This window comes from Macrotis lagotis, chromosome 2, assembly GCF_037893015.1.
Source record: "Macrotis lagotis isolate mMagLag1 chromosome 2, bilby.v1.9.chrom.fasta, whole genome shotgun sequence".
NCBI lineage: Eukaryota > Metazoa > Chordata > Mammalia > Peramelemorphia > Peramelidae > Macrotis > Macrotis lagotis.
In genome coordinates, this window is record NC_133659.1 from 243,234,655 (window position 1) to 243,255,200 (window position 20,546).

Consider the following 20,546-nt stretch of genomic DNA (forward strand, 5'->3'; position numbering starts at 1 on the left):
AACCAGCTGTGGTAAGTGGTTGTGATAGAATACTACTTTGATAAGAAAGGTTGAGTTCATTGATCTTAGGAGAAGGCATGGAAAGACTTGCAAGAAATGATAAAGTGCAATGTGAGCAGAACCACAAGAACATTGTATACAGTAACAGCAATTTTGTTTTAAGAACAATTTTGAGCAACAGGGTAATTTTTACTATTTTAAATACACAAATTCAAAATAAAGGACACATGAAGAAAGACTTTATCTGTATCCAGAGAAAGAACTAATAAATAGAAAGAAAAAAGAGAACAAAAATAAATTTACATAATTTTGTTGTGTATTTGGAGGGAATAACAAGCTTTACATGACAAATTTGCAGTTTCATGGGCAATCTTCACAAGGTTCCCCCTCCCCCTTTCTGTTACTTCCTGTGGCTATCACCCTGTTCTATGGCAGTTAGGCACCCCCTCCCCCTTTGACCAGGTTGGAATCTTGGCCTAGATTTAGGGAAGGGGAGAAAGTGTAAGAAAAGGATTCCCAGAACCCTTCTAGACCCCATCTTGTACCTGCTCAGTTTGATGGAGAGTTTTCAGAGGTGACAAGCTAGGGTGGGAGTGAGGGACACCAGGAAAAGAACTAAGGAGGGGCAAGAGGAGAATCTAAGGGGTGAGATAAGGAGGTGGAACAAATAAGATAGTTGTGTCTTGGGGAAAGGAGAGAGGGTGATTAGGAGGTAAAGCCTAAAATTTGAGGGTGAGGCAATGAAAAATGGAGCCAGTGGAAAAAGATCAAAGAGTCATAGGAATTTTTTTTTAAAAGTAGGAGAACACAAAACATGAATCCCTAAGAGAGAAAGATGAATTGGGGGAGGCATCCCTGGGTTGGGGATATGTGAGATTTGTAGGACAGACTGTGTGGCAGGGTAATGAAGTCAGAGACTGAGAAGAAAGAACAAGGAGAGCTGAGGTCTGGGGACCACCACAGAATTGTATGGAGGGATTCCCCTTCATCTTACTCTCCATGTTAATTCAGGCAGGATAATCCCCATCTTCCTGTGAAATGGTGGCTGTTTTACCATGCCCGATGGCTGAGAAGGATGGCGAATGCAGAACTGAGCTTGACTGCATTCATACTACAGATAACTATGATCTTCTATCAGAAATGGGTATACATCTCCAAGGAAATCTTTTATGATTCCTTGTTAAAGACTGACCACAAGAACAGAAACTACAGTTTCGGGGGACTCTGGGATTACTATACCACCCATGTCTGTCACGAGAGCTCAAGTGAGATTCCCTTTGGTCATCATAATTCCTTTGTCCCCACCCTTGTTACCTGATATTTCCTGTTATTATGCACTCCTTGACTCTATCTCCTGTTTCTTCAGTCTGCCCTCTAAACTCCTAGATTCTCCTGAAATCCTCCTCATTCTCCCTTAGTTCAGGGCATACATAGGTTTTAATAGACTCTATGGAATGTCTGTTCCAGTGGTTCCCATGGCCCAAATTCACAATTTTATAGCTGGAAGGAACCTTAGAGAAGATTTAATCGAATACCTCTTATTTTAAGATGGATCTCAGTTTGACTCCATGGGAAATGATAATCACATTGACCTCTTGTTGAGAGACAGATTAGATGCTTCACTTTGCTGCAACTCCTGATTGGTCCTTCCCTCCCCCAGTCTCTGAGACCAAGACTGTGTTGCAGAGATTTGGATGATGAGAGGGCTCAACAGGATATAAGAGCTATAGAGAGGCTCTTTCCTTTTGTTTTGGGGGGCTTCACATGGGATATATCCAATATTAGCTCTCCCTTGGACTTCCAGGAAGGGTGGGAGGAAATTTTTCTTCTCTCCCACTCGAATTGTCCTCATCAGCAATGGCTACTACAAATTGAGCACATGGCAGGAAGAATATGTACTTACTTGATGAGACTGAGACTGGACCTCACATCCCTGGTTGCTACTTCTGTCTATGCATTTCTCTCCCTGAGTACAGGTCACAGAGCAGCAATCCTGAAAGATGGGCATTTCCAGTCTAGGTGGTGACTTTATGAGTTCAAAAGATCCTGGGCTCCAAAATTTGTACTGCAGTCTTGGAAGAAGGTGCTTCCTAAGATTATACTACTTCTTGGATGAGGGGATGACTATTAACAGGATCATTCTGGGCTTCAAAAGATTAAAGAACCATGCCTGTCTGTCCACCAGATAAGGACTTTGTGAATTGCCTGGCATAGTACAGATTTGTAGAATATTGAATAGCAATCCAACAAAGCTGCTTTTACCTCCTGGGAGAGTACAATTGCAGTGGTAGATTATTATTTTATGTTTTAAGTATTTGTTAGTTTGCAGGCATGAGCCTTTTGAGCTTTAAATGTATTGGAGGAAATAAATAGCTGTCATACTTAATATCTCTCCTTTTTCATTTTAGTACCTTTTCTAGAAACAACTCTATTCAGAGCAGCTAGGTGGCACAGTGGATAGAGTACCGGCCCTGGAGTCAGGAGGACCTGAGTTCAAATGCAGACTCAGACACTTAATACTTGCCTAACTGTGTGACCTTGGGCAAGTCACTTAACTCCATTGCCTTGACCAAAAAAAAAAAGACAGGCTCTATTCACCTCATTTAGGAGAAAACCTAAAGATGACCCTAAGATATGAACCATAGCTAAGTTTTATGTAGAAATTTTTCCTGAATTTCTACTTCAGAGTGGGGACTCAATGAGCCACAGAGAGAAGAGAGAAGCGCGAAGCCTGACTCCTCTCTTGAGGGTTCAGTTTCCCCAGGACTGAACTTGATCTATATGAGTCTAAAGTTGGGGCACCTTGACCAGGATCTAAGGAATAGTCAATCCCATGTGATTAATCTCTCTTGAAAAGCCTTTTATGTGTTGGGGCTCATATGAATTTGTTTGATTTCTTTTTGAGCTAGACTGCTTGTCCTACTGTCAGGTGATTTTGGACCTCTATTTGGAAAGGTTTTGCAGGGATTCACTGGAGAAGTGGAGCTCCCTGTTTTGTAGGAAGCCCTGGAGAGATTTTATCTGTTCCTCCATCTCAATTACCCCATGTATTGACAAAGATCCACTTGAGAAATATATGGGCTGCTCTATGTATGACAGATACTCACAGGAGAAATTTTTATCTAAGTCAGTTTATTTTCTCACTTTAGAATTAGAAGGTTTCTTTGAGGCAATCTTAAGTTTCCAAAACTTGTGGCCTTTCTACAGCTCTTCCACAATAGCTTACTGAAGGAGTCCTTCATGACCCTTAGTGGTCAATCTTTGATACAATCTCTGGCCTGTATCCTGTGAAGGACAAATGGGGATCTATTGGGAGTTAACGATCTCAGCTCTGCCAAGGGAAGCAATCTGCCCTTCAGCAAGAAGACAGTGTGCATGTTCATCTCCATAGAGTCATAGCATATGCTTCATGGGATCATGCTTGCTCCATACACAAAAATAAATTGTTAAGTAATTTGTCCAAGATTATCAAAGTGAGTGTTGGGATTAAGATTTGAATCTAAATTCTTGGACTTCAAATTCAATGCTCCTTCTACTATACCACAATTCCTTCTTTATACCAAAAAGCACTACTTTTGATGAGATAAGAAAGTTTTTGTCTCATTTTTATTTTTTATTTTTTGCAAATTATGAGTAAGGTTTGGAGGTGGTTTTTTGGTCCAGAAAAAAAAGCAAAATAAAACAAAATATAGCTATACCATCATAATCCGCCTTTCCCTTCAATATAACTTTCTCTAATGGTTTAGAAGATAACAATTTTTTCAGTGTATAGATTAATTCAGTGACAGATTTCTTGGATCATCTATCTGCCTCCCTCTCAGACCCTCTGACTCACTCTCACTCAATGAAGCCTAGGATAATAAGTAAGTTCCTTGGGAAGAAGGGCTGTCTTATTTTAGTCTACAGTACCCAGCATGGTTCAGGCACATTGTAGGGATTTAATGAAAATTTGTTGATTCATTTAGCTAATAGTGCTTTTGATGAGACAAGAAGGAAATTGAGATTTCTTCACACTACAAATACTGAGAAACAACCACAACTTTATGAACTATGGTCCTTTCACACTCCTCTAAAATCTTTCCCACTGATTATTCACTCCTCCTCTGGTCCCTGTAGGTTTTCTTGTAATCTCTCCATTCCTGTTCATTCCTTCCTTTTTTATTTTTCCTATCCTATCTTCATGCTTCATTCCTGCCTCTCCCCCCACCTTCCACCACAGGGAAAACAAATGGCATTCAAATAACACCTATGTAAGGTACTCAAAGAATTGTACTAAGCATTTAGGAAAGAGGAAAAAAAGGTAGTCCCTGCCATCAAGGAGCTTAAAATTAATTCATCAAGAGAATGAACCTCTAATGATTTCAATCTAATGATTTTAATCAAATATATTTTTGGCAGCTTCCATTTATAATTTGTCAATTTAGTGACCATGATGATCTCAAAGACCCCCTCTAGCTCTTAGATTCCAAGATACTATCTGCTGCTAACAGATATTTCTCACTTATTAATCAAGGTTTCCTTCTAGTGTTGAGTGAATTATGCCTATACTGCCCTATTGTACTGTTTCCTGATTCTTTGGGTATTCTCAGTACCTTCCTTCCAGATTTGGGTAGTCATAATGCTCCAGTCCCAGCTTCACCCCACTTTTCCTTTCTTGTTGAAAGGTAATCCCAACACTGTCCCAGCTCCCCCACTTCTCACGCCTTCAATTCACCCACTTCTCTTTCTTTTCTCTCTCTAGACTCTACAAAAGAAAGTTCATACTGCAGCTTTCTAGAGATAGCCAAGATAAGCTTCTTACTTTCTCTTGCTTCAGCCCTGCTTCTCACCTGCTGGTTCCACTGTATCTTCAATCCATTGGTAAAAAACTACCAAATGTTCGACTGGAGTGGGGGCATGGGCAGCTTATTTACAGGTGGGACTGGTTCAGAGAGAGCCTACAGCATTCTCCCCTGCCTCCTAACTGGGTCTTCTCCTTTCACTCCCCAAGAAAGTTGACATTAGCTTCCTTAAACCCTGGGGGTGGTGTAATAACCTGATGCAGAGGAGGAAGATGTCACCCCAAGGCTTCCTGAGAATAGTAGTCTCCCAATCCTATGTACATGTGAGGAGGGAAGATATTTTGGGGGCAGTGTATGTGTCAGGGGATAACTAGCATTACAGTTATGCCCTGAGATCAGATGAAACCCCTAAGGGATTTTTGAATGGGCATCCCATTTTGAATGGGTACCCAATGTACATCTATGTCTTCCTATCTCCCTAGCCTGCTTTGTTTTCTTCACTCTCATATTTTTCCCTGTTCACCTCTGGCTCCAAGAGATGAAAATGAAAAAGAGGTTGATCTTGGGTAGTAGCTACTATATTGGTTGGCTGGTGTTCCTGATATACATCATATGCGGTGAGATAGAGGTGGTGTGGGCAGTCCTCAGGGATAGGGTCTAATCCTGTTTATCACAATAGGGTCTAATCTGTTATCACAATCTACCTACCCTACCCCTTCCCCTTCCCAGCCACCATTTGCTTTCTCAACAACAGGACTTCTTGTAGAGTGAGTCCTCAACTACAGTCGCAAACCAACATCTTTTAGTTGCCCTATGAAGAGGAAACATGAATGTCATTTCCAGCTTAAGGGAGGGAGGGGGTCTCTTGGTATCCTGGTGAATGATACCTGCATTCCCTTTTGGTACCTTGACTGGCCCACATCTATGGAGGAACACCAAACCCCAACAGGAGCCCCTGCCTCCCAACCCATCTACATTATACTCAGGAAGACTCTATTTTACCCGCTCTGTACCTTCTTTTCTTACTATCCAGTACAGGGTTTAATTTAATGGAATAAAGTATTGTCTGTACTTAAAGCTGATGATAAACTCTTAGGGGAGGGGCGGGGAAAGAAAGAAATCATGGCTTAGAACTGACATAGAACTGAGAGTCCTTTAACCCCTCCCATTTATTTTAATGAGTGATCCCAGACAAATACACTAAATTTGCTACTCTCTAAGCCTAACCCTCATTTCATTTTAAAAGTCATTTCTAGGAAAAACATTTGCTAAAATGGCATGGTAAGTCAATGAAAAAGGGGATTTTTCAAACTTTCTGAATGAAATGACCAGAGCTGAAAAGAAAGTTTAATCTTCAAGAATAGGACTCAGGTAAAGTATAGAGAGGGAAGATGAGAAGGGCAAATCATGAAGAACTTAATGATGTTAACTGCTTATATTCCTGCATGGGAAGATGATACTGATAACTCACATGAACCTTCTCATTTATCAGGACTATTAGAAGGAGCATATAGAGACAAGGCAACAGGAGTTGAATTTGAAGGTATAATATATTAAAAAGAATGAGCTAATGGGGGAAAAGGAATGTACTAGGAGAAAGGGAAAGGACGGGATAAGTTATTTCACATAAAAGAGGCAAGAAAAAGCTTTTTGCAGGAGAGTGGAACAGGGGGAAAGTAAGGGGGAGTGACCGAGCCTTACTCTCATCAGAAGTGACTCAGAGAGGGAATAACATATACATTCACTTGGGTATAGAAATCTCTCTTACCCTAGAGGAAAATAAGAAAGGACAGGGATGGGAGAAAGGAAATGGAGGAGGGAGGTTATAGATGATAAAAAGAGAGGGAAGATTATGGGAGAGGGTGGTCAGATGCAACAAACTTTTGAGGAGGTATAGGGTGAAAGAGAGAATAGAATAAATAGGGGTGGGGGGAAATAGGATGAGGGGAAATACAGCTAGAAATAACATCCATGGAAAAAAATATTAAAGCAATTTCTCTGATGGATTTATGATAAAGAATGCTATCCACCCCCCACCCCCCAGGGAAAAAAGTAAAATGGCATGGTAAGACCATTAATTACAAATGATATTCCTCCCATAAACCTGTGTATTCTACCACAAATGAGTATATTGGTGAGAAGAGAAGGCACACAAGTATTCATGAAAGAGGCAAACACCTTGGGGAAATACATGTCAAGGGCAACTCTGTCCTCTGGAACTACCTCCTTTCATGATATTGTCTGGGCCTATTCTTCCTAGCTCAACTCTGATGGGCACACTGATGGGGTGGGGGAAGGAAGAGGGTGACCTCAGCTCCATTATACATTCTGCAAGGAGCTCCTATGAGAAAGAAGGTCATTGTAAAATGTTTAACTGTGTTTGGCACCCAGTAAGCATATTTGGATTTTGGTTATTTTATTTGCTCAACTGATTATGCTTATTGACTCACTAGGGGGTTAGAGTTGGTTGCAGTTAGGAAAAATCATAGGAACTTTTAGGTAATTGCCCCCTCCAACCCTTAATTCTAAAAACTATTGTCTTTGCTTCTTTTTAATATCTGATGAAGGAAAAAAATTATCTGATGGTGGTCCTTTATAATACCTCTGGCTTTGGTTTCAGTTTAGCCTTTCTCAGGTTAATGCATTTGGGGCTCTTATGATTTATAAAATAAAATTTAGAGAACAGACCTTAAAGTTCTTCTAGGTCCAACTCCAACAATTTATAGATGAGGAAACCGAGGCTTGGAGAGATTAAGTGACTTATCTTGGCCACAGATCTAGGATCCAAAACTAGGCACATGTTTTCTTTCTAGTGTATATTATTTTCCCTTCCTCCTCACTTCTCCCCACCCTCAACATTTAGTTCTCCTTCAACCCCCACCCTTCATACTAGGCTGACTCGGAGCAAGCAACTTATTTAAGACCACCATAGGTAGGCTGGTTCTTCATCCATCCAATGGCTGAATGTTTTATAATTCTATCAGATTTGACTAAGGGTCTTCTTCATACTTCCCAAATTAACAAATTTAAAACTTTTTTAAAAAATGTTTAAACAGCATATATACTCAATGGGGTATAGACATCTAGAGTAAGAAGGAGAGAAGGGGGACAGGGGGAAGCGGGGTTGTGAGTGATGGAGGAGAGGATGGACTGGGGAGAGTGGCCAGATATAACCCATTTTTTTTTTTTAGGTTTTTGCTAGGCAATGGGGTTAAGTGGCTTGCCCAAGGCCACACAGCTAGGTAATTATTAAGTGCCTGAGACCAGATTTGAACCCAGGTACTCCTGACTCCAGGGCCGGTGCTTTATCCACTGTGCCACCTAGCCACTCCTACATTTTCTTTTTCACTTCTTGCAAGGGGTTGGGACTGGATGGCCTGTCTGGGACCACAGGGCCGGGTGGATGCTGGGCCTAAGGGGTGGTATGTGGGGCCTCTTGTCCCCAGGGCCGGGGATCTGTCTGCTGCTCCACTCAGCTATCCTACAGCACATTTAAGAAGAGGGACAGAGTGAAAGGAGAGAGAAAATATAGTATATGGTAGTGGGGAAGTACGAATGGAGGGAACTGCAATCAGCAATGGCAACGGTGGAAAAATGTAGAAGTAACTTTTGTGATGGACTTATCATAAAGAATGTGATCCACCTGTGATAGAGCTGGAGGTGTTGGAACACAGACTGAAGCACATTTATTATTATTATTATTTGGGGGGGTGCAGGGCAAACAGGGCTAAGTGGCTTGCTTGGGGTCACACAGCTGGGTGATTGTTGGATGTCTGAGGCTGGATTTGGACTCAGGTGCTCCTGGCTCCAGGGCCAGTGCTCAATCCACTGTGCCACCTGGCTGCCCCTACTGTTATTATTATTATTTTTTTTTATTTTATTTTGGGTCTTATTCTTTTTGTTTTTTGCAGGGCAATAAGGTTGGGGTGGCTTGCCTGGGGTCACACAGCTGGGTGATAGTTGGGTGTCTGGGGCCAGATTTGGGTTTGGGTGCTCTTGGCTCGAGGGCTGGGTGCTCTAGGCTCCAGGGCTAGTGCTTCGTCCACTGTGCCACCTGGCTGCACTTATTATTATTATTATTATTATTATTATTATTATTTTAAATTTTTTTTCTCTTTACTTTATCACTCATGCAGGTCTATATTTTTTTGGGGGGGAGGGGCTATTATGTTTACTCAAACAAAAATATTTTAGTAATGTTTAAAAAACATCATTTGTACAAAAATAAGAATAAATTTTAAAAAATGTTTATAACTTGTCAAAGGGACACTCCCAAATTTATATCTTACAATCTGTGGCTAGGTCCCTCAGGTATGAGCCACTGACATCATACTCTTTAGAAGTCATAAATTCAACCCTTTAAATTATGAAATGAGCAAAACCTCATTGTCTCTTACCTGGGAACTTAACTGATCAGTGATCCCTTGTTTACCCAGTTCTTCCTTATTCTAAGGAAACTGAGGTCCAAGAAAGTATTCAAACCCAAGTCTTCAGACTTCAAACTATTGCTCCTTACACTAAAATAAAACTTTACAAATTTCAATAACCAGCATCACTTTTTTTTAAACAAGGCAGTGGGGTTAAGTGGCTTGCCCAAGACTACATAGCTAGGTAATTATTAAGTGTCTGAGACCAAATTTGAATTCAGGTACTCCTGACTCTAGGGCTGGTGCTCTATCCACTGTGCCACCTAACCACCCCTATAGTTTTAATTTTTAAAAATGTTTCCCAATTATAATTTAATCTAGTTCCTCTGTATTGAAGTGTTAACTGTCACATTTCAGACCCTTGCAGTCTATTTGACACTTCTGACTTGATAACTCCTCTTCAAAATGGGGCCCTTTCTGGAAGGCCAGCTAGATTGTCAAGAATGGTCAAACTCCTTACCTTCATCAGATTTTTTTTTCCCTTCAGATATTACAAAGAACCAAAGACAGTCTTTAGAATTAAGAGTTGAAGGGGGCAATTTCCTAAAAGTTCCTATGCTTTTTCCTAACTGTAACCAGCCCTAAACCCCCAGGAAGTCAATAAACATTTGTTGAACTATTAAATCTACTAAATGTTGGGGCTTGGGAAGAAGGGAGGATGAAGGAAAGGTGATATTAGTTAGAAAGAAAACTTGTATCTAGATTTGGATCCTAGCTCTGTGACCAGCATATGTCACTTAATCTCTCCAGGCCTCAGTTTTCTAATCCATAAATTGTTGGAGTTGGACCAGAACCTTAAGGTCTGTTCTTTCTAAATCTATGATTTTATAAATCACAAGAGCCCCAAATGCATTAACCATCTATAAGCATTCCCAGTCTTTCCTATGAAACTCGAGAAAAGCTAAACGAAAACCAAAGCCTGGATACAGATTACATACATACTTGGAAAATAGTGTACTTGTTCTTCAAGAAAATCAGGTTTGTGGCCCCCTGCTGGTTAGATTGTCTCCAGGGGTAATAACATTAATTTTCCTTTGATGGATGGGGCTCCTGTGATGTAACACTCTCACTTCCCCTGGCAAAGGGGAATATTCTGCCAATGTGACTCATACTGATTCTTTCTCTGATTCAGTGCATTCTTCTTTAGCTCTATCGAAAAAATATAGAGAAGACAGATGAGTCCATATGAGACTACTCCACTTAGATGGAGCACTATTATTAATTAGATGTAGAATTATTGGATGATCTGAAGAAAAAAATGCATTTCTGAAGAGGTGTCTCTGTATGCATATATGTTTGTAAGAATAGAAAGGGGATCTGTTTCCCTGGTTCAGAGAAAGGCAGAATAGACACCTCTAGACTCTTATTTCTCTGAGGGAGGTTTTCATTTCTGCCAGGAGGGTAAGCAGGAGAATTGAGGCCAGAAACTTTGCTCTCTTGGGGGGGGAGGAATGGTGTACCAGGCTAGAAAATTATTAATTATATATAATTATATTTAAAAATATAAATTATTTTATAATTAAGAAATACTATTAATCCTTTAAATATTAGTAATCTAGGAATATGATCAGATTCCATCTATGTGTTATTATTGGGGAACAGGTTCTAAATCCAAAGTTTGACCCTTTCCCAGCAAATACCAGCTCCACAATAAATATAGAGTAAATAGTAAAGGAATCCATTTGTCTAAATCATAGCAAAACAAATCAGAGAAGGTATACATAGAGAAATATATACTAGACAGTTCATAATGAAGGCACAAGATAACTCAGCTCAACTAAGAGAGTCCTATTTCTTACCCAAATTCCTCAAAATCTCTTTAATTGTAAGCTGGGAATGGGACTTGCCAGCTTTGCCCATGTCTTACCAGAATCTCTTCCTTCAGTGACTTGAAATGAAATCTTCCTTTTTCTCAAACCAAGAAGTTAGAAATGTCCAAAGTGATTAGATGAGAACAGAAGCTTTCTGACTTTCACCAAGTCTTCCCCAAAATTCAGACAAGGCATGGCATTCATTTCCACAGTGGGTTTAGGACTGGGACAATATGAATATTTGTGAAATGTCATATAGAAAGGAGGCATAGGTATGTAACTGGATTTATGGTAAGGTGTCACTTGTAATTGAGGTCATAGAGAACAAAGTTCTTGGGAGGAATAGGACTTGGGAAATGTGCAGGAACAGAGGGTATGGGAAGGGTTTATGGGTGGGGTATAACAGGGACCCAGGGAAGAGGTCTCTGTGAGTTTGTGCAGAAGTGAAAGAGGTAGGAATGTAAACAGGAAGAACCAAGTAGAGACTACAGAGAGGTCCCTCTCTGTGCTAAGGGAGTAAGAGAAGAATAGAGAATAGAGAAAAAATAACTGATGTTTAGTGTGATAGGAGAAGCACTAGCAATGCTAGTAAGACTAGTTCTGGCAACATAGGTTTTTCCCTAAAAAGGAAATTAAACCATCCCCAAGATTTAATTGGTTCAAAGAATTATAATTTGAACCACTGAGGTAGCTTCTTGGTCACCCTACAGCATAAAAGTCTGGAAAATGAGTAATTGATGCTTTTTCAGATACTTGGACATAGGTTTTTTTTTTGGCAAGACAATGGGGTTAAGTGACTTGCCCAAGGACACGTAGTCATTATTAGGTTTCTGAGACTAGATTTGAACTCAGATCCTCCTGACTCCAGGGCCAGTGCTCTATCCACTGCACCACCTAGCTAACCCTGGCATGGCTCTTCATAGAAAGGTGAGCTACATCCAACTGAACCAATATTATCTTTGATGAATATCTTCTCCCATGCTATTTAGTATATTGCTTTTTTTTTAATTTTATGTGGTCTATGAGTATATCATTTTGTGCCTCTCTTTAGCTGGAACCATATCAGCTTAAGGTTATATCTGGTTCAGAACATTTGGCATACCAGCAAGAAAAAAAATAATATCTAAAAACTTGAGAAATCTGAACAAAGGGATAGCCAACCATAATTCCAGGGCACTTGTGGGAAATTGAGTTTGGAACCCCTCAGCAGGATTAGGGAGTCCGTTTGAGCATGTGCTGCAGCTCATTGCTTCCCCAATTGCACAAGCTGATCAAAGACCTGGCCTGTCCCATAAATTAAACTATGACCAGAGTGAGAAAAGGAGAACATTTTATTATAATTCTTGCAAGAAGTGGGTGCGTGGTACCCCAGAGGGACCCCACACACCCAATACAGAAGCTAGAGCAAGCTTGATTCTGTTAGTCCAGCCCTACTCCTCCCTTCAGAGTCAGGATTGGTCCAGACACTTCTGGTTTACAATTCTTTACATTTGGGGGTGGGGTGGGGGGAGGGAAGCAAGAATGGGGGGAAAATTGTAAAACTCAAATAATATCTTTAATAAAAATAAATTAAAAAAAACAATTCTTTACATTCCCATTCCATACCCTCCTTGATATGTTCCTCCTCATCATATGTTATCACACAGGGTGTGTCAGTTAATAGTAATGAAGTTAAAATTAAGCTTGTACAGGAGTAAGAACAGCATGACCAGGGCATAACCTCTTGAGTTAAAGCTATTCTGCCCATTCCAATCTATACAACATAGGAGAAGGAAGGGTTAGTAGGAAAACAGGAGATTTCTCACATTCCATTCCCCCAACATTGGAAGGTCAGAAGGAATCACAGATGAGCAATATAGGGTTTTTTTTTTTTTAGGTTTTTGCAAGGCAAATGGGGTTAAGTGGCTTGCCCAAGGCCACACAGCTAGGTAATTATTAAGCGTCTGAGACTGGATTTGAACCCAGGTACTCCTGACTTCAGGGCCGGTGCTCTATCCACTGCATCACCTAGCCATCCCATGAGCAGTATAGTTTTAAAAGTTACATATTCCTTATACCATCTTCTTTAATACATTCTAAATGTATGTGGGACCTACATTATTGATCAGGCTATCAAAAAATAATCAGATAAAAGATTTAAGCAATTATAAACATTAAAATAGAATGATTTAATTACATGAAACTGAAAAGTTTCTGCACAGACAAAATTAAAGCAGGATAAGAAGGGAAATGGTTGAATAGGAAAAATATTTGCATCATATTTCTCTTTAAAGCATTTGATATCCAAAATATACAATCAATACACTTTTGTATACATACGTGTGTGTGTGTGTGTGTGTGTGTGTGTGTGTGTGTATGTATGGCTAATAGCCAATTAGCCCCAATAGATAAAAGGTCAAAGGATATGAACAAATAATTCTACAAAGAAAAACTATCAAGTATTTAAAACCAAATGTAATAATGTGCCAAATCACTAATAATGAGAGAAATACACATAAAAGTAACCCTGAAGTTTTATTTAAGCACCATGCAAATTGACAAAGATGACAAAAATAGCAATATTCAGGAAAGTTTGTGGAGCCATAAATACACTAATACATTGTTAGTAAGATAGTACACCCATTTTGGAAAGTAATTTGGAATTATGCAAATAAAGTGACTAGGATGTCCATACACTTTAAAACAGAAACTCCATTGCTGAAGCAATCAATAAGAAATTCCCCATATTACACCAAAATATAGAACTTTTTGGATGGCAAAGAATTAGAAACATTGTATCCTTTGATTGGAGAATGGCTAAATGGAGAGAGTAGAGAGTGCTGTAAAAAGGATATATGTAGGCAGCTAGGTGGCACAGTGAATAGAGCACTGGCCCTGGAGTCAGGAGGACCTGAGTTCAAATTTGACCTCAGACGCTTAATAATGACCTAGATGTGTGTGGCCTTGGGCAAGCTACTTAACCCCCCATTACCTTGTAAAAATTTAAAAAGAAAAAAAATTATATATGTGATATAGAGAAGCATAGAGAAAAATCTAGGCACTCATACAGAGTGAAGTAGGCAGAACCAAGAAAACAATATACACGATGACTACAATAATGTAAATGGAAAAAACAAATGCATACTAAAAAATAAAAACTTGATGTAACAAAATTATAAAGATCAAGCATGACCCAAATGAAGAGACATAAGAAAACACCCTCAATCCACCCTAATGTGAAGGTGGGAGCTCACAAATGTTACACACAGCACATGTTTTCAGACTTCATTATATTATCGGGTGCACTGATTTTTTTTTCTCTAAAAAAACTATTTTGTTATATAGGATGACTCTTTGGGAGGGGGAGGGGAAATATTGGGGATAACTATGATGATGTAAGAAACAGAAGACATAAAATCTCATTTTTAAAAAAGTTTCATCTTGAAGGTATTATGGATTTGAAAAGAAAAACAAGTCCTATATGATAGAAATTATATGTACAATCTCCATTTCTACATTATATATATAGAAATTTTCATTTCATTTGGTGTTTAAATTTAGAATTTTTAAAAAGAGATTGGGGGATCCCTTATCTGATTTAGTGGTGATCTTGAGTCCCTTGATGAAGGAAGAGGAATTCTTCTCACATTTACTTTGGAAGAAGGGAGCAATCTATTAGCAGAAGCTTCTAAAGATGTGAAAATTCACTTATCACTCCCATCACGGGACTACCAAGGTAGAAGAAGTGGACCAGGTAAAATTGAATTTTAACATTGTTTCTCACTGGATACCATTACCAGTCCAGAATGAGGAAGAGAGATTCAGGTCCTTGACACCTTCGGTTTCAATTGAAAAGTAACCAATTCTAAAGAATTCCTCCTAACCACTAGGTAAGCAGACTGGAACCAATTATAGAATTTTTATGCCTCTTCTGCATTGTATCCAAGGCATTTCTGTTCCATTCCATCATGACTCTCCTGGAAGCAGATTCTTTGGCATCTACATTAGAAAATTTGCAGCTAATGAGTATGCTAATACAATCTCTGCTTAATCCAGCACCCACTTACATTTGAAAGGCATCTCTTTCCAGTTTAATTTGTTTATAATATGAGCTTTTATAACTAGGTCATTTATTCATTTAGAGTTTATTATAGTAGGCAAAAGGAAGGCAATCTCAGATGGAAACACTAGCAGACATGGTGAATGGAGAGTAGAGAGTGACTCTAGGTTCTGGAAGTTTTCTTGAGCTTCAAAAGCCATCTTGACCCTTCAGGAGCAAAAGCCTGCCAATGGCTGCAATAGGGAAACACCAACTCTGAAAAATTCTGAATTGTCTGTAGCTCTGAACTGCAGATGCCAAGGAAAGTAGTTTCTGAACTGTGACTGCCAACAGGCTTTGAACCAAATGCTCTACCTTGGATCACTTCCCATCATCTATTGTCTTTGCTCCAACATATATGCTACTGAGGTAAAGAAAATCTTGTAACTGTCCTAATTGAGTCCATTACACATTTATGTTACATAATTTTAACTGGGCCCTTACTACTGTTAAGCAATACTTCCCTAATTAACTCACTATTCCACTCACAATGGCAGCTCTTCTAAAACATTTTATCCTTCCTCAGACTTCCCATGGCTCCCTGATACTTTTTTTCAGCTGAGAACCTTGTCTTAAAATTATTGGAAAAACAAAACAACTGAAACCATTCTTTCTTCTCCCTCTTCCTCATTTATCACTCAGATGCCTTCTGTCACTATGTCTTCCTTCACTTGTCTCACACAAAGAGGTGGTCCTTTTTGCCAAGGCTAAACTTTTCCTTGAATAAATGATCCCATTTTATCTTGTCACCTCTGGCAGATTGTTCCCTCTATCATTACCACTCTCTCACTTAATTGCTAATCTCTCCTTGTCTACCGGCTTGCCTCCTTGTCTACAAACATGCCTAGGTATCCCCATCTTTAAAATCTCTTACTGCAGCTATTCACTGACTAATGTCTCGTATCTCTTTTACCTTTTGTGTGTAAAGTTCTTGAGAAGTAGGTGTCTACACACTTCTTCTCTCACTCTTTTCCTAACTTTCTTCATTCTGGTTTCTGGCCTCTTCATTTAAACAACTGCCAAATCAAATAGACTTTTCTCAACCTTTATCCTTCTTAACCTCTCTGTAGCCTTTGAGTGGAGTGAGCCTCCACCCTCTTCTGGTTTTTTTTAACCTACCTAATCATTCCTTCTAAATCTCCTTTACTAGATCTTCACCTAGTTCATGCCCATTACCATAGGGCTCTATCCTGGCCATATTTTCTTCTCATCCCATAATACTTTATTTAGTGATCTCATCAGCTCTAATACATTCAATCCATCTCTTTGCTAATGATTCTCAAATCTACTTCTCCATGTTTAGACTCTCTGCTGGCCTTCAGTCTCAAAACTCTATCTTCTTATTAGAAATATCAAACTGGGTGTCCTGTAGACATCTTTTTTTGTTGTTGTTTTTGCGAGGCAATGGGGTTAAGTGACTTGCCCAAAGTCCCACAGTTAGGTAATTATTAAGTGTCTGAGGTCAAATTTGAACTCAGGTCCTCCTGACTCCAGGACCAGTGCTCTATCCACTGCACTACTTAGCTGTCCCACCTGTAGACATCTTAAATTCAACATGTCCAAAATGGAACTCATTAGCTTTCATCTCAGACCTTTTCCCCATCCAAACTTTCCCATCACTATCAGAGAAAGAGAGGGGAAAAGGAATCAGCTTTATATGGCCCTACTAACAGTCAGACACTGTGTCAAGTGCTCTTACAAATGATCCTGCAAAATAGATGGCATTATTATTTTCATTCCCTAGAGCATTATAATTCTCCCATTCCCCTATACTCATAATCTAGGTATCATCCTTAACTCCTCATTATTCTTAAACCCTTTGACATAATCCCTCTCCTTTTCAATCTATTACCAAGGCATATTAATTTAACCTCTCTTCTAATATTGCCACCATTTTGGTACAGATCCTCATTTCCTCATGACTATACTAATACAATAGCCTACCCCATACCTCTCCTCACTCCAGTTCATCCTCCGGTGATTTTCTTAAAATACAAGTCTGATACTCTACTGATTCCCAATCATCTCCAAGAGCAAATCTAAAATTCTGTTCAGTATTCAAAGCCTTTCATAACCTAGTCCTTCTCACCCACTTTATAGTCTTTTTATACCTTATACTTCCCACTCCCATTACATACTCTTCAATTGAATGACAATGGACTGGATTTTCCATCTTCCAACTGACTGTGCCCTATGCTTGAAACATTCTTCCTCCTCATCCCCATCTCCTAACTTCCCTGCTTTCCTTAAAAATCCCAGATAAAATGTCACCTTTCACAGGAAGTCTTTCTTGATCCTTCATATTATTAACTTTCCTTCTGTTGATTATATATCTTGCTGTTTATATATTTAGTTGTTTACATGTTGTGAGCTCTTGGAAGGCAGGGGCTGTCTTTTGCCTTTCTTTGTAACCCCAGTATTTAGCACATAGTAGAGCTTAATGTTTATTGACAATGACTGGAATACCACACTCTTTAGAAGGAAATCTCACCAAGTTCTTATATGTAAGTCTTCTCTAAGTTTCCTTAAGTTTATGGTTTTCTCCAAAATTGAGTTCCCAGGGTAAATATTACTGGAGAGTTTTTCTGATTCTATATGATGCTCCTTTTCTGCAGAATATTACTTCTTGCTTTACAAACTGAAATAAGAAACAAAAAATATAGAGCAATCTGGTTTTTGAGCAGGAAGAAAGGATGTTGGTTGAGAAACAGGCTAATAAATCTGGAGTTAAAGGTATTAGGAACATGCAACTTTCTCTTAAATTCTGGGGAGAACTAGAAAAGAAGTAAAGAAATAACATGGAAGAAGGGATAACTTCATAGGACAGGATGTTATCAAAGGGAATATTCACAAAACATTTCTGGGAAGAGTTGAGCTTAGCAGCATTTTGAAGGCAGGAAATAATAATTCAAGCATCTGTCATTGCAATCAGAATTCATAACAGGAAGTAAATGAGATAAGAGATGAAAATGTAAAGGACTTGCTGGACTGAAGAGTTTGGATTTGGTATAGAAGGAAATTTAACAATGGTATTGGATAAAAATTATTCCAGAAGTTAAATATAAAACAGATCAGAAGCAAGGAGTTAAGCTAATAAACTATTTCACTAATCTAGGCAAGCAGAGATAAAATTAGCCTTCTTCTTGAAGATCTTATAATCTAGTTGTAGAGACAAAATCAGTAACAGAACTAGAAAACAATTATTAGGCAATATAGAGACATAGGAGTCTAGAGTTGAAATAGACCTTAAAGATAATCTAGTCTAACCCCTTCATTTTATCGATGAAGAAAGTGAGGTTGAGAGAAGTTAAGAGACTTTTCCACAATAAGTGCCAAAGTCAAGTTCCTTTTATCTTCGAAAAGTGTATTTCTTTCCAATATACACTTATTAGACTTTATCACCTGAGAAACAAAATAGAAATTTCTACTTCTGTGCCCAAAGTGTTTAGGAATCTGTCATTAACTTAAAAATGCAAAATGAGTTGCTGACTTTAACCTCTGCAAAGAAGGAAACTGAGACTCCCCAAGACCATTAAGAGTCAATTTGGTGTATCTCCAATATCACATCCCTCTGAGTAGAGTGAACCATTTTTAATTCCTACTGGTTTAGTCAGAGAACAGCCTTTTTTTTTTTTTTTTTTAAGGATTTTGCAAGGCAAATGGAGTTAAGTGGCTTGCCCAAGGCCACACAGCTAGGTAATTATTAAGTATCTGAGGTCGGATTTAAACTCAGGTACTCCTGACTCCAGGGCCAGTGTTCTTATCCACTGTGCTACCTAGCCACTCCTGAGAACAGTCTTTTTAAACATCGCTGAGGCCTTAAAACAACACATTCCAAATGCTCTGAGGATAATCCCATTATTTTACTCTAGGGGGTATGAGGGTAGGTTGGATCAGTGAAGGAGAGTATGGTAGGAAAAGGGGATTTTATAGTGGAGAGGGTGCTAAGTATATGGGATGTTCTTTGAATGGAGTGGAAAGTCTCTCTCATCCACAACTATGACAATAAAGCTCCAAGTGGCCTTTTCACAAGAGTTGGGGGAGCAAGAAAGGGGGTATTTCAGACATGTCTTAATCCCATGTCCAGGAACATCAAGATGCTCCAAGTGGGCATGATGATTAGGAAAGCCAGGTCAAGAAACCTCTTAAATAACAGCAGCTTAAATATTCTAATACAGCCTAGATATCTAATCTCCATCACATTCCTACTTTGCTCAAAAAGCTTTCAATGGTTCCCTCTGATTGCAGAACTTCTTAAACTGGGCTCTGTAAACTTTTTTTAAAAATGTATAATTGTATTTCAATACATTGATTTCCTTTTACAATTCTTCAAATCCAGTTTCAGACACTTAATAATTACCTAGCTGTGTGGCCTTGGGCAAGCCACTTAATGCCGTTTGCCTTGCAAAAACCTAAAAAAAAACCCCACAAACAATTCTATTTGTTTTCTTTCATGTATTTGAAAAATTATTCTGAAAGGGTCTTTATAGGCTTTACCAGATTGCTAAAGGGATTTGTGACATGCAAAAAATTAAGAACACTTAATACTATTTTCTGTGCTAAATCCCAACTTTTCTTCTACCTATAAACTTCCTTTAGACTATATTTTAAAAAAGAAAAGAGAAAACCTCAGTAAAAACCAACTGTCACATGGATCATGTCTAACAGTATATGCAATATTACACACATAAAAAAGAAGAGGATCTCATTTCTCATCTGGGGCCAGTTTTGCTCATTATAGCTTCACAGCATTTAGTTTTCCTTTATTGTTTATTCTATTTCCATTGTTATAATCAATGTTGTACACTGTTTTCCTGGCTCTGCTTTTTTTGCTCTGTTATCAGTTTGTTTTTCTTCCCTAGTTTTTATGAATTCATATTTGGTATATATTTTTAATATATAATTTAAATTTAATATATAAATTATTTAATATATAATAATCTACATTTCTCAATATGTTCTTCTCTTTACTGCTTTCAAAGAGCCATCCCTTATAATTAAAAACAATTTACAATGCTGTAATTATTGTGAATATTATTTTCTTGGTTCTGCTTACTTAACTTTGCTTCAGTTCATATAGGTCTTCTTGAGTTGCTTTGCTCTCATCATATTTGTCCTTTCTTATAGCATGGAAATATTTCACTGAATTTGTGTACCATAGTTTTATTCATTCTCAAAGTGATGGGTACCTACTTTGCCTCCAATTCTTTGCTACCTGAAAAAAAATGCTACAAGTGATATTCTGGCATACATGTGACCTTTCTTTCCTTTTGACCTTCTTGAAGGAAAAGACTTTAGCTGTCAGATTTCTGCTCAATAGGCAGATTTTTTTCAGCATAAAAAGGTTGCTTTAGAATATTGGCTGTTTTACAACTCAGCCAAGTTGTATTACCAGGGAATACAACTAAACTGTATTACCAGGTAATACACTACTATTACTAGGTGTATT

The 20,546-nt window shown here is 38.6% G+C and overlaps 1 protein-coding gene across 1 annotated transcript; it reads left to right on the forward strand.

The window, feature by feature from the left end:
• The first annotated feature begins 323 nt into the window (after positions 1-323).
• On the forward strand, positions 324-5,852 carry ODF4 (outer dense fiber of sperm tails 4). Its single transcript, XM_074225580.1, has 5 exons — positions 324-574; positions 1,012-1,265; positions 4,742-4,915; positions 5,264-5,398; positions 5,511-5,852. The coding sequence occupies exons 1-5, from the start codon at positions 558-560 to the stop codon at positions 5,585-5,587; spliced, it is 657 nt and encodes a 218-aa protein (XP_074081681.1). The 5' UTR covers positions 324-557; the 3' UTR covers positions 5,588-5,852.
• Positions 5,853-20,546: the final 14,694 nt, after the last annotated feature.

Coding starts and splice junctions, on each gene's coding strand:
- ODF4 (XM_074225580.1), top strand. Junction 1,266..4,741: donor TGTCTGTCACGAGAGCTCAA/GTGAGATTCCCT, acceptor TTCTCTCTCTAG/ACTCTACAAAAGAAAGTTCA. Junction 4,916..5,263: donor CATGGGCAGCTTATTTACAG/GTGGGACTGGTT, acceptor CTATCTCCCTAG/CCTGCTTTGTTTTCTTCACT.